General features: G+C 40.8%; 1 protein-coding gene across 2 annotated transcripts in view; it reads right to left on the bottom strand.

The window, feature by feature from the left end:
- The window catches only part of RNF2 (ring finger protein 2), a 71,514-nt gene that overhangs the window by 13,720 nt on the left and 43,740 nt on the right, over nucleotides 1-14,054 (bottom strand). For both annotated transcript variants that reach the window (XM_077452664.1, XM_077452663.1), the window contains 2 exons: nucleotides 4,665-4,937; nucleotides 3,180-3,351 (listed from right to left, as the gene is read on the bottom strand). In XM_077452664.1, the coding sequence (XP_077308790.1) occupies nucleotides 3,180-3,351; nucleotides 4,665-4,937 (445 nt within the window). The remainder of the gene's footprint in view (nucleotides 1-3,179; nucleotides 3,352-4,664; nucleotides 4,938-14,054) is intronic.

Raw genomic sequence — 14,054 nt, 5'->3', positions numbered from 1 at the left:
GTGTTCTGACACCCCAAATCAAATCAACTTCCTATTTAAAGTGCACAGATCTAATAAAATGGTGATAATAATAATAAGGTACAACGTATAAAATTAAAAATACAATATATAAAGTGCTGTGTGCTGTAAACTAATCATGCCAAAAAAATAGTCACTAATGTGTATAGTATGAAAACGTGTCTATAAATCATCAGAAATGAGGCATAAGCGCACCCCTACACAGGCACAACAAATTCAAGACGAGTTCTCACTAGTCCCCGGTTGCTGCACTATATAGGGTTAATATAAAAAAGAGAGAGAAAGAGAGAAACCAGTTCCTCAATGTGCTTCCACAAGGAAGTACCTTCCCAGTGGGTATACATGGTATCCACAATACTTCGGCTAACCAGACCCACTCCTCCTTCAGGCTTCAGCGTTTACATAGATTTCTCTGGTCTTTCAATAGCGTATCCGTTTGCATAGATTTCATAAAAAATAAGAAAACAATCATTGTGCAATGATCTTTATATATACTTTAAAAATCACGAGCATATCCAATCACATATGATTACACAATGCCCAGCGCTTTAGAACCATCAGCTGCTCAAAGCGATCCTCACACAGTGTCCGCTGTGTTACACAGAGAGACCTCGGATTACATCACTGGCTCCTCCTGACGCGTCACATGTCACGTGACTTTATCAAGGGTTGTTGACTGACACTAGCCATGATACGGTCGTGGAGGAAGTTGAGGCGGACTCCTTCAGTTCCAGACGTCCTACAGTCCAGTTAATGGTAAAAGGTTGGGAATCTGTTAGGACCATCTTAGGTTGTGGCGGATTCTCTGAGTTTTCCCTTTTATGGGATAATAAAAATTTAAAAGAGCTTAAAGTGATGGGGAAAATAGAGGAATGGGACCGGAGGGGTATCCACTGCCTTTCACAATTGTATAGGGCAGGCAGATTGAAATCCTTCCAGGAGATAAGGGAAGAATTTGCAGTTACAAAATTGGTCATTCTATAGGTGTTTGCAAGTCAGGCATGCCTTGGATGTACAATTTAGAGGGAAAGAGCCAGAATGGACTGAAATGCTGCTCTCAGGAAACTGGTTGATGCTAGAATATCTAAGGGGGTAATCTCTGACATGTATGTGTGCGTAAATAAAGCAGAACAGGAAGGAGAGGTAGAACCCAAAAACTAGAGTAAATGGGAGAGAGACGTGGGGCCAATAACGGAGCAGCAATGGAATTACGTTTTGGCACTGGCATTTTGCTCGCCCCTTCACAGATTGTATCACATTTGCATTTGATACATAGGTCATATTACACGCCTTTGAAGTTGTTTATGTTTGGAAGGAGGTTAGATGCAGACTGCCAAAGGTGCAGGGACAGGAGGGGTGACCTGGTACATATGATCTGGCAATGTCCCAGGTTGCATAGGTATTGGAAGGAAATTACGGACAAAATAAACTCTGTTTTTGGGACATTGTTCGATACGGAGGCCAGGATCTGCCTTCTAGGCCTGATGGAGGAGAACATTATGCCAGGAAATACACAGAAAGCAATTATTAGATGTTTGTTTCAAGGGAAAAAACGAATTGCACGGAAATGGCAATCAAAAGACCCCCCGACGGTAATAGAATGGTTGAAAGAGATAAAGGATATGATTGGGAAGGAGAAATGAATATATATATATATATATATATATATATATATATATATATATATATATATATGAAGAGGAGTAATGATAAGAAATGTTATAGAATGTGGAAACAATGGTTGGAAGCAGAATAACCCAGTGACTGAACAATGGATGTGAAGGGGGTGGGTGGGAAGGAAGGAAGGCTGGAGTATGTAGGGTGAATGAGGAGAGAGATTGTGTAGATAGGATGGGGAAAGGGGAGGGAAGGGAGTGAGGTGGAGGGATAAATAGAGAATGCGGTTGCTGTTTTTTATTCTTTCGGTCACCTGCTAGTTTGTAAAATGTTAAAACATTTTTATTTAATAATGGAAAACAAGTGTATTCTCTTAATAAAAACATTTGATACAAAAAAAAGTGAGAAATGGTAAATGGCACCGCAATCAAACACACAGTATTCAGGCAAGGCTAAAGTTAGCAATGTCAGTGGATGGCGTATGTGGTGGTCTAGTTCAACCTACAGATTTGAAGTATCACAGCCCATAGGAAAGTAATGTGTCAGTGGTCCTTCGGACAAGGGGATGTGCAGCTGGGAACAAAGGCTTAAAGCCCATCTGGCAATCTCACCGGGGGGGGGTCAAATAAGACTTTGGTCAGGGTCCTGCATCGGTGATGACAATATATTGAAATACTGTTTGCCATGCCTTAAGCTGTCTATAGGGGGTCCGTAAGGCACGCCATCCAATCTGCCAAAGTTGGCACTGATGCTGAGGCACCAATATGCAGCACTGATGGGCATTGATAGGCAGCACTGTTAGGCGAACTAATGGGCATGTTAGGTGACACTGATGGGCATTGATAGGCAGCACTGATGAGGAGGCACTGGCAGGCACCTCTAATGGGCACTGATTGGCAACCCTGATGGTCATGGGTGAGCATACCTGGTGGTCCTTGGTGGGTATCCCTGGTGGGCATCCCCAGTAAGCTGAGGTGGGCATCCTCAGATAATCAATCAGCGCAGACCCCCCCCCCCCCCCCCGCCAGGAGAGTAGCTGGTTGGCTCTCCTCTACTCGTGTCTGTCAGCGTGAGTGATATCCTGTTTACGCTGTGATCAGCTGTGATTGGACATAGCTGATCACATGGTAAAGAGCCTATGTCAGAGGCTCTTTAACCAGATCAGTAATGCGGTGTGTCAGACTGACACACCACACCAACGATCACCGCACTGCATGCCCACGCAGGCGTGCGATCGCGGCTTATCCTTCTGGACATCATATGACTGACTGTCATTAGGAAGCAGAAATAACACTGAAATATGGTGGAAAAAAAGAAAGGGTTGATAATATCCATTTCAAGTGAATTAGTATGATATAGGTTTACAGCCTAGGAGTATTCACTGCTCAGTTTTTTCGGTTTGCATTAGGACTTTGGTGATCTAGGTTGGGTCCAAATTCCCAGATTAGCATGCTCATCTCTAATAATGGTGGTGGGGAATAACAACACTTTGAATACCACTAAACAATATCAATGCAGGTAAACACAGAAAACAAAATACTCACTGTAAATTGTCCATTGGCTGTAGCAATGTATATAGTATACTGCTTTTCACTGGCAGCATTCAGACTCATCTGGTTAGTCTCTCCTTTACTCCGAAATTCTTCAAGAGCCAATCTCACAGCAAGGTATTTAGATAAGTGATCAACTGTAGCATTTCCAGAAGTCTTTATGAACCTTCAAGATAAGACAATGGGAAAGTGATGTCTATGTGTTATATAACTACTAAGACTGCTCACAAAACAAGATGACCCACAGCTAAGGAAGCATCACAAGTCTTCCTGTGATGGTGTTGTTAATTTAAATATACTGTATTTGAGACAACAGAATTACACCTGAGCAATTTGAGCAGAATTGTGAGTTCAATAATATTATATTATTGAATTATTGAAAGCCCATCTGAAGTTATAGAAATAGACATTCAGTTTGATAGTAAAAATACTCTTAATTGTCATAGTTTCAGTTCTACCTTAGTGTGTTTAAAGCTGAACTCCAGGCAGATATAAAAGACATAGAAAATGAAAGCTTTCAACCCCCCCCCCCCATCCCCTTTGAAAGTATGATTTTTTTTTTTAATTTTGCATTTTCACGGAGGGAAAATCAGTTAAAAGAAGTATGCATTAAAAAAAATGAGGGGGGAATGGGGTACAGCTCGCTCAGTCTCCCAACGGCACGCTGAGAGGCTGAGCCAGCTGCCGGTCCAGGCATCTGGGTGGACCCTGACTGTAAAGACAGGATTTTTCCCCGACCCTGGCCTAATTGAGTGGCGTCAGCCGATGGCAGGCTTTACCTCTTTGTTGGCTAAAAACAGGTCACAGAACTGCAGAACAAACTGCACTCTTGTGATCCATAGGAGAAGTATAGCCAAAATAGCTTTGGCTATACCTCTCCTTTAAAAATCATGACTTATAACTATAGTACAATAAAAACAACAAGAGTGTAAGGCCGCGTACACACGCAGGGACTGTTCGCTCAACTTTGTCCTCTGAACAGTGTTTCAGCGGACAGTCCGCTCGTGTGTGGGCTTTCAGCGGACAGTTTCAGCGAACAGTCTGCTGAACAAAGTTTTTCGGAATTTCCGAAAAACTGTCCGCTGAAACTTTGTTTCAGCAAACAGTCCCCTCGTGTGTAGGCTTGTTCGTCAAACTAAGTTCTGCGCATGCTCAGAAAGGATTTACACGCCGAAGGTTGCATTGCAGTGTATAGGACGTCGTTTTCTAGTCCTGTCGTACGTGCCGTTCACGTCATCGCGCACGGTTTCAGCAGACTGTTCGTTCACCGTGTGTGGGCAAGTCCGTCCATGCTAAGTTTGAGCGGACTGTCCGCTGAAACTGTTTGACAAACAAAGTTGAGCGAACAGTCCCCGCGTGTGTACGTGGCCTTAGCCTTCAAATGGGCTCTTAACATGTTTTCAGTGATTGTGACCTCAATACAGTTTTGCTTGAAATTATACATGTATAGTGATCAAATTACAGATGACATTCTTTTACCGTGTCTGAGCATTATCATCTTTCTCCATTAGTGTTGGGTGAGGCCTAAAGACCAGCTCTATCTCATTGGATCCATCCAACACAGGATCCATTGTTACAGTCTCATTATTTGCATCCAGCTCCAAACCAGAATCATCAGATGTTTTTGTCCTCTTATTGCTGGGCCCAGCTTCTTGATTGCTGTGTACAGAAGCATTACTGCAGTGGGAACTATCTGCATTATCTTCAGCTCCACTTCCATTCTCCACTTGTTGCTTCTTTCCCCTTTGTAATCTGTAATGCAATATTTATTCTGTCACAAATCTAGCAGTATTGTATCCATCAATGTATGTTCCATGACAAAACATAAACATTTAGTGTTTTGGAAGCCATCACGAAAGGAACATGTGGGCTAGTCCCTTTCCAAGATCTGCAACAAGCAAATGCAACTCTATAACAGAATGAGCACTGACATTAGTGACAACAGAAGATGAATAAGACTTAAGACAATTTACTTTTGCAATACACAATCAAAAAATAGCAAATATTCAAATTTCGTGTTCTTCTATTAAAGGGTCAAGGATAAAGCAGGTTAAATGAAGGAGGTGGCCTTGGGTAACTAAAAAGGCTCTCTCCGTATTCATTTTCAGCTCAAATGTGTTCATATTTGGACAAGTATTTTAAATTGACCAGACAAATTATTACAAAAAAATACAGACTGGGGTTGATTTACTAAAGGCAAATCCACTCTGCACTACACGTTCACTTGGAAGTGCAGTCCTTGTAGGTCTAAAATGAGGGGAAGCGCTGCTGATTTTAGCTAAAATGCTTTTTTTTTTCCTTGCATGCCCCCATCGGATTTACAGCAACTGCACTTCCAAGTACACTTGTAGCGCAAAGTGGATTTGCCTTTCGTAAATAACCCCCATTATGTATATTGTTCATACAGTAAAGCAGTCAATTCTACACATTTACACTTCCTTACAATAGGTGCCCACACACTATCTCCAATCATTACGTGTAGATCAGAGAAAAATACTGATGGTTTACGTTTTCCAAAAATGTTTTTATATTAAAAAAGAGAAAATTCTAAATTGGCTTACCATTTTGTTCTTCTCCTGCGGTTTTGTTTATTTTCCAGAAGAAGAAACTGGTAAGCAGATTAGAATGTTCTCCTTTCCCTGTACACAGCACAAAACAGAAGATACCTAAAATAATTACCCGTACATTAACTCTTAACTAGGATATGATATATGCAACGCCATTAATTAAATTTGTTGAGAAAATCATTTATTTGATTTTATGTTGTTTAAAAGCAACAAATCAAAAACAAAACAAATCAAATAATGTGCAGAATGCTGAACAAGAGGGGTGTGCACGTATATATAGATAAGGTACCGTTTCATGAACATTTAATTCTATAAAACAATTAAAACTCAAAACATGAAAATAATGATGTGTGTAATGTGTGTATAACCCAGCATCATTAAGTGATGTCATAGCAAGGACCAGAAATAAAAATAAATGAGAAAGGATTTTAGAAAGAGGGGTATTTAACCACTTCCCGACCAGCCGCCATCATTATACTGCGGCAGGTTGGCACGATCCCGCAAGCTGTCGTAGCTGTACGTCAGCTCCTTTAAGTGGGACCGCCGGCCATGAGCGATCGCGGGCACGAAAGGCAGAACAGAGACACGTGTGTGTAAACACACAAATCTCTGTTCTGTTCTGAGAGGAGATAGCTAGGAATAGCTGGAAATAGCTAGGAACCCTGATCTGTCATCCCCTCCAGTTAGCCCCCTCCCTCTACAGTTAGAACACACAATCAGGGAACACAGTTAACCCCTTGATCGCCCCCTAGCGTTAACCCCTTCCCTGCCAGTGACATTTATACAGTAATCAGTGCATTTTTATAGCACTGATCGCTGTGTAATTGTCAATTGTCCCAAAAAATGTGTCAAAAGTGTCCGATGTGTCTGCCATAATGTTGCAATTACGATAAAAATCGCAGATCGCCGCCATTACTAGTAAAAAAAAAACAATAATAATAAAAAATGCCATAAATCTATCCCCTAAATTGTAGACAACCAATCAATATACGCTTATTTTGATTTTTATTACCAAAAATATGTAGAAGAATACATATCGGCCTAAACTGAGAAAAAAATTAACTTTAAAAAAAAAATTGAGGGATATTCGTTATAGCAAAAAGTACAAATATTGTGTTTTTTTCAAAATTGTCGCTTTTTTTTTGTTTATAGTGCAAAAAATAAAGACCGCAGAGCAGATCAAATACCAACAAAAGAAAGCTCTATTTGTGGGAAAAAAAGGATGTCAATTTTGTTTGGGTACAGCGTCGCATGACCGAGCAATTGTCAGTTAAAGCGACACAGTGCCGTATCGCAAAAAATGGCCTGGTCATTGAGCGGACAAATCTTCCGTGGCTGAAGTGGTTAAAGGGCGATAGCGAACATTCAAAGTTGTTCTCTCTCTGACAGTAATTAAATATATACATATATTTAACATTCATTGTAAACATGCTGGCTAACACAATGATCTATTTGGGATGAGCTTTTCTAACAATTATGTTACCAATTATAAAACTCAGCAGGCCCCGAGTTTTTTTACGCGGATAGTTTGTACTGCCAGGGTGCTGCCAAGTGTTTGGCACTTAGCAATGTCAGTAGAAGTCCTTTAATATTATCAGAAAATTGTGACTCACACTATCACTAAATATTTTATGGAACATAGATTTCTACCAACACTTTAAGCGATATGTTATAAGAGAGACACTTGTAACAAATGCAGTCCCAAAATATGTTCACTTGTTAAATACGTACCATAATCTACTCAGGTATCTCTGTAAGGTTATATGTACAAGGCTATCAAATGGATGAAGCACACTGCCCAGTACATCTGATTTAAGCAGTATTAAACCCAAAAGCAAACATTTATTATACTGCAGCTTACCAATTCTTAGATGTGATGACTGCATCAGTTTCCATTTTTAGGTTTTCTTTCTTCTATTGGTGAACCAGCCAGTAAGTCTGCTGTTTTGCAAAAGCACAAGTTCTCCAGCACAATGTATCAGTTTACATGGATGAGACAAACCACTAACACTGGCAGGGGTGATTAATAAAGTTATCAGCTTTTATTTATTTATGCTAAACCTTAATCCAAAAAGGAAAAAAAACTGTTTGCTTTAGCTGCTTGTAAAGTGTGCTGCAAATTGTTAGCGATTCTAATCCTGCTGATACAACACTGACCCCCCCCCCCTTTCTCCAGACTGACAATGCTGCTGTCTGCTCTGCCCCCCTGTACTCATTCTCATTATTCCAGAGCTGTGTCTCACTAATACAGGAGGTGTGTTACTGACCAGATCACCAGGTGAGAATACAGGGGAAAAAAGCCAAAGAAAACAAAATGAATGCAGCCACCACATCCAATGATTGGTAAGCTGTAATATAATACATTCTTGTTTTGGGTTTAATACCACTTTAATATCTGTTGACAGATGCAAAGTTTGGTGGGCACAACCCTCACACAGGTTAATGACCCCTATCGTGTGTATGTAATAGTATGTTCCCTTTGGAGGTGAATGAAAGTTATACACTTGATGATCATTTAGGATATACAGTATTCACCAGGCATTAGGCACCAACAGTACCTATGTACGTGAAGTTTTAGGACATTTTAATTTGACTTTAGAGCTTTAAGTGTAATAGACTCTCCTTCTTTTTTTTTTTTTTTTTTTTTTGCAATGGTGTTCCATGGAATTGCATGTAGAATATTGAGTTCCTTCGGAAAAAAAAAACTATTCCTCAAAACAAACCAACCCTAGCAGAATTTTTTTGCTTTAGGCTTACGAAATACAAAAGCAAAGGAAAACAAAAAGATTGCACATAAACAAGGAATGCAGGGAGAGGATGGAACAGAAGTCAAAAGGGGCACTAGAGTTTCCATTACCTGTTTGCATGTGTTTTCCAAGTCAGTGACTCAAAGCAAAGAAGTCAGTCGATAAGCATGACAGCCAGGCAACTAGTACCTTAAGAGGGAAAGCTCAGCCATCCCAGTCCCTATGTGTCTCATTACAGGTTTCTTTTAGGGAACAAGATTGCCTGAAAAGTCCTCTGTAGTTGTACCAGTAAATGAAAAATATCCGTGTTCTAAAATCTGAGGTTTGCATTAGACATGTGTGCACTGACAAAAAAATTGTTTGTTTTCGTTTCATTTGTTTTTTTTCGGAAATTTGAAAATTCGAACAAACTAATAATAAATAATAATAATAAAAAGGTATTATTATTATTTATTATTATTAGATCATTACTGTCCATTCATTATTTTAGATAATGCGTAACTTCGGATAAATTCATACTCGTTCCGTTCACAAACAGCCAAATTTGAAAGGAAATTCCAGTACCTAATTTAATAGTTATTATTTTAGATTTCCGAATTTTCATTCTTTTGAATCCTCAGATTTTCATTCTTATTTTTAGAATTTCCTAATTTAGAATTTCCGAAACTTCCAATTTTTTAAATCTAGAATTTTTCAAATTTCCAAAATGTAGAATTTTCCAAATTTCCTAAATTTAGAATTTTGCAATTTCCGAAAATTCAGAAAATCGAAAATTCGTGAATTTCAGAATTAACGAATTTGACAAAATTTATAAAAAAAACTAATTTGGAACTAAACAAATTGCACATGTCTAGTTTGCATAATAACATTAGCATAATGCACTTGTAGTGCAAAGTGGATTTGCCTTTAGCAAATAACCCCCAATGTTCCTCATTGATGTCAATGACTATTCCCACAACACTAAGGCCCCTTTCACACTGGGGCCGGAGCAGCGTCGGCGGTAAAACAGCGATATTTTTAGCACCACTTTACCGTTGTTTTATCGGCAGTATTCGGCCACTAGTGGGGTGGTTTTAACCCCCGCTACCGGCAGAAAAAGGGTTATGACCACCCGCAAATCGCCACTGCAGCGATACAAAGAAGCTGCTTGCGGGACTTTTTTTGACGCACTCCCAGCGCAGCGCCTCAGTGTGAAAGCACTGGGGCTTTCACATTGGGACTGCAGATGAGGCTTCTTTCAGGCGCTTTAGCATTAAAAAAAGCGCATGTAAAGCGCCTGAAAGAAGCCTCATCTGCAATCCCAATGTGAAAGCCCAAGTGCTTGCGTTATAACCTTTTTCGGCCGCTAGCGGGGGTTAAGACTTAAGACTTTTTTTGACGCCCTGCCAGCGCAGCGCCTCAGTGTGAAAGCACTCAGGCTTTCACATTGGGATTGCAGATGAGGCTTCTTTCAGGCGCTTTTTTTTTTCTTTTTGCCACATCAGTGAACCCTTTAGAGAGACTTGAATCAACTCTACCTTTCATCGTAGTCTCAACTCGTTTCTACATCATAGTAGCAAATATCATTTAGCATATTACTTGAATGTGTTTTTTTCCCCCTATTTTCCATTTACCCCTTGGGCTGCAAACAAGTCTTCTCCCAGTATACATATGTTTACAAAATGTTATCCCGCCCAATCCAATTCCCCCCACCTGCATCCCACCCTAGGTCTCTTCAAATATCTAAAGTCCTACCTATTCGGCCCTGAGTCATGTTATACTACTACAGCCATCCTTTCGGCGTATCTCGATGATTGCTTATATTTTTCCCAATCTTTCCATCTCTTTTCAAACCCCGCTTCTCCTATTTCTCCACTAAATGTTAAGTGCTCTAGATTGTACATTTTATTGATTTTACAAAACCAACTTTTCAAAGAGGGGCTCTTTGGGTTTTTCCAGACTGGGAATTAAACTCTTTGCTGCATTTAGTAGTCAAGGTGTCAGTGTTTTCCTATATTGTTTGATGGACAACGTAGCCCCATGAAGCAGGCACACCCTTGGCTCTTCTGGTATTTTTAAACCCGTAATTTTCCTCAATTGTTAATGGTATCTCTTTCCAGAATACTTTGATTTTAGGGCATGTCCACCAAATGTGGATCATAGATCCTATTTCTAAACATCCCCGCCAGCATTTGAAATTGGTGTAATCTATCTGGGGTTATATACCACCAAGCCATACATCTGTAGTTCATTTCCAGTAAACTACAGTCCGGTGATCCTTAATATTGTATACACTTCTGCCTCCGTACTACCTGTCCCAATCTCTTCGTCCCATTTTTAATATATGGGGGGGGGGGGTGCTCCGATATTTTTAAGCCATTCAAGATATTATATATCTTCGAGTTTCCTCTCCTTCTGTCAGTTGCCACACACAGCCGCTCTAATGGACGCAAGCTGTCTGCCGACCTGATCGGATGGGGGAGGGATTCCACAGTGTGTTTCAACTGTGCATACCTTCACCAATTTATATCTAAGCCCTTGTACACACGGTCGGACATTCCGACAACCAAATCCGTCGGATTTTGTCTGACGGATTTTGTCCGAAACTGTTGCATACACACAGTCGGACAAAGTTATCAGAAAATCCGATCGTGCTTAACGTGATGACGTTATTTCGTTAGGACGGGACTACGTTCAGGCTAGTAGTCAATAGCTTTGGTCTAGGAATTTGATCTGAGCATGCGTGGCACTTTGTCAGATCGGAATTCTCTATACATGATCGGACAAAGTCTGATCGGATCATGTTGTCGGAAAATTTTATAGCCCAGATGGAAAACTTGGTCCGTCGGATACTCCGACAGAAACAGTCTGATGGAGCCCACACACTGTCGAATTATCCGACAACACAGTCCTATCAGACATTGTCTATCAGAATGTCCGACCATGTGTACAAGGGCTAACACCTCTTTTTTGATCATTCGTTCCTGAAACGTACACATTTTATCTTTACTTATAATATCTTTCGATTGTGCATCCTTATTCTTAAACCACAGGCGCTTTTTTTTAATGCTAAAGCGCCTGAAAAACGCCCCAATTCTGAAAGGGGTCTTAGCCCACGTACACACGGTCGGAGATTCTGCCAACCAAATCTGTCGGATTTAGTCCGACGGATTGTGTCCGAAACTGTTGCATACACACGGTCGGACTAAGTTGTTTGAAAAATCCGATCTTTCAGAACGTGATGACGTCATTTAGTTACGATTGGACTACATTCAGGCTAGTAGCCAATAGCTTTGATGTAGGAATTTGATCTGAGCATGCGTGGCACTTGGTCTGATCAAAATTCTCTACACATGATCGGAGTATGTCCGACCGGCCCAGTTGGTCGGGAAATATTTCCAACATGTTGGAAAATTGGGTCCGACGGAATCAATCCGATGCATACCACACACAGTCGGATTATCCGACGACACGGTCCGATAGGACACATTCTGACGGATTTTCCGACCGTGTGTACAAGGGCTTAGAGTTACTGAGTTTTTAAAGTGATAATAATAACCTGTAGGTACACTGAATATCTCCTAAACTTGTGGTGTTTAGAAGATAATCATACTGGATGCTGCCGGACCTTCAGAGCTCTGTGCCAGAGCCAGGGCACAGACTGAGGCCAAGTGACATCATCGTGGCTCCGGCCACTCATACAGTCAGAGCCCACGAACTCGGAAGGAAGACCAGGTGAAGATGGAAGCCCTGTCAGCAATGACAGCGCACCGCTGGAGGGCTTTGTTCTAAAGTAAGTATTTCATAATGTGCTTGCATGCGATTAATGCTGCGGTTAACTACCACTTTAAGTAAGAGGAAGACAGATAAATCTTATAAGGATCAAATGCTACACTGAGAAATCAATAACTAAGCAGCTATGGGCAGCTTCAGAAAATAAATGTAGTAGTATTATGTACAGTAGTCCATACAGCCAGCCACCTAGGGATTATGGAAAAAGTACCCAATTCATTAGATTCTACTGAAGAAATTGTTTAGCTAGAAAACCTATGGAAGGCCAGAATAAAGACAATTTATTCATGGCCTTTTGATTATCGGGAAACAAAAAGCTAATCTTTTATATCTGCTTTGTGGTTGATCACAATACAAGTTAGGAGCTGTACATTAAATTGTTAACAGACTTGCTGATACAGGTAAAAGGATAACAAAAAAGCAGTAAGCTTTGCTAATGAAAATACTGTTCCAGGTATTTGTCAGTGCTGCCAACATAACACAAAGGCAAAGAATTTGGTCAAGAGATTTCTACTGAGGGAGTGGAACAAGTTTAGGCTGGCTGGTTACTCTCTTCAGCAAAGATCATAATCTAGGTATTTGGCCATGTGTCCAGCAGTGGATGGTGCCCACAGCAGCACTTTATTCAGGAAAGGTATATAGAGTATACCAAAAAAACAAACATATGCAGATTATTTACCAACCTCAATTTCAACTTCTGGCAGAATTTTGACACTAAACCTACAGTAGACACCTTTAAAACTTTCAATACTGCATAATAGCTATATCTGTTGAAAGTTTTACATGAATTAAAATTTGGCTCAGTCCTAAATTAGATTCAATTGCTATAAACCAGCTGATGCCTCAAATTATGAACACTACTTAAAAGAACAATCCCCTTCTGGTGGACTTACAGTATATAATGCAAAGATTTCAGTAAACTTTTTTTGTAGCATCAGCTTTTTTCTGGCCTGAAGAAAGTGAATACAGGTCCCCCTAAACTAGGGCAGCCCAATCCCTTTGCCTTAAATGTATTTTAGTATATGCCACAAAAAAATTTTGTGTTTTTACTCACCCAAATAAATGTCAATGATATATAAATTTGTGGATAAAAATACTGAGAGAAAAGTTTTATAAACCAGATGTGCTGGAAACACCTCCAGCAAATGTTGTAAGGACATGAATAGACCACAGGTTTTGGTGTTTTCTCTACTTTTCTTCTATGCTTTTTACAAATGTAGATAAAACAGTTACTGTACATCAGGGTTCTCAAAGTACCGGCCTACGGACTGGTTACAAATGGCCCGCAGGCATGGCCGACCCTGGGCGGGTGCACGGGATGCACAGCACTCAGGCGCCGCAGAGGAGGGGAGCACAGAGGTGACTGTAATGTCAGGTGAAGTGGTGTCTCTGGGAGGGAATGATTCCCCCTCCCCTAGTTTATACCTTGCCCTGTTTGTGTCACATGTAGCATCGTGGGGGAGCTTTCTCTCTCCATCTCCTGTGTCTTCTCCCCCATATGCTGCTGCAGCCCAGCACGCACATCATAGAAAAACAGACAGCACAGGAGACGAGAAAGAGCAGAGGGAGGATCCACCCACCTAGGTATGATCGACCTCGCAGGCTTTGCCCGACCCCGGATCCAGGGTCCTGCTGCCACCTCAGGGCAGGAGATTGTATGTGTATGCCCTGCCACTAAGCCTGTGATGAAGCTAGAACCTGACAGGAGAAGAGGACTCAGGAGGCAGAAGATCAGGCCACCAGCTGACTGCCAGGAGAAGAGGTAAGTGAGCCATTTCACCGGG

This window comes from Lithobates pipiens, unplaced genomic scaffold (genome assembly GCF_037356315.1).
Source record: "Lithobates pipiens isolate NorthernLeopardFrog02 unplaced genomic scaffold, aLitPip1_a1.2 Scaffold_23, whole genome shotgun sequence".
NCBI lineage: Eukaryota > Metazoa > Chordata > Amphibia > Anura > Ranidae > Lithobates > Lithobates pipiens.
Note: the sequence above shows the minus strand (reverse complement) of the source record. Positions and strands in the feature narration are given on the sequence as shown.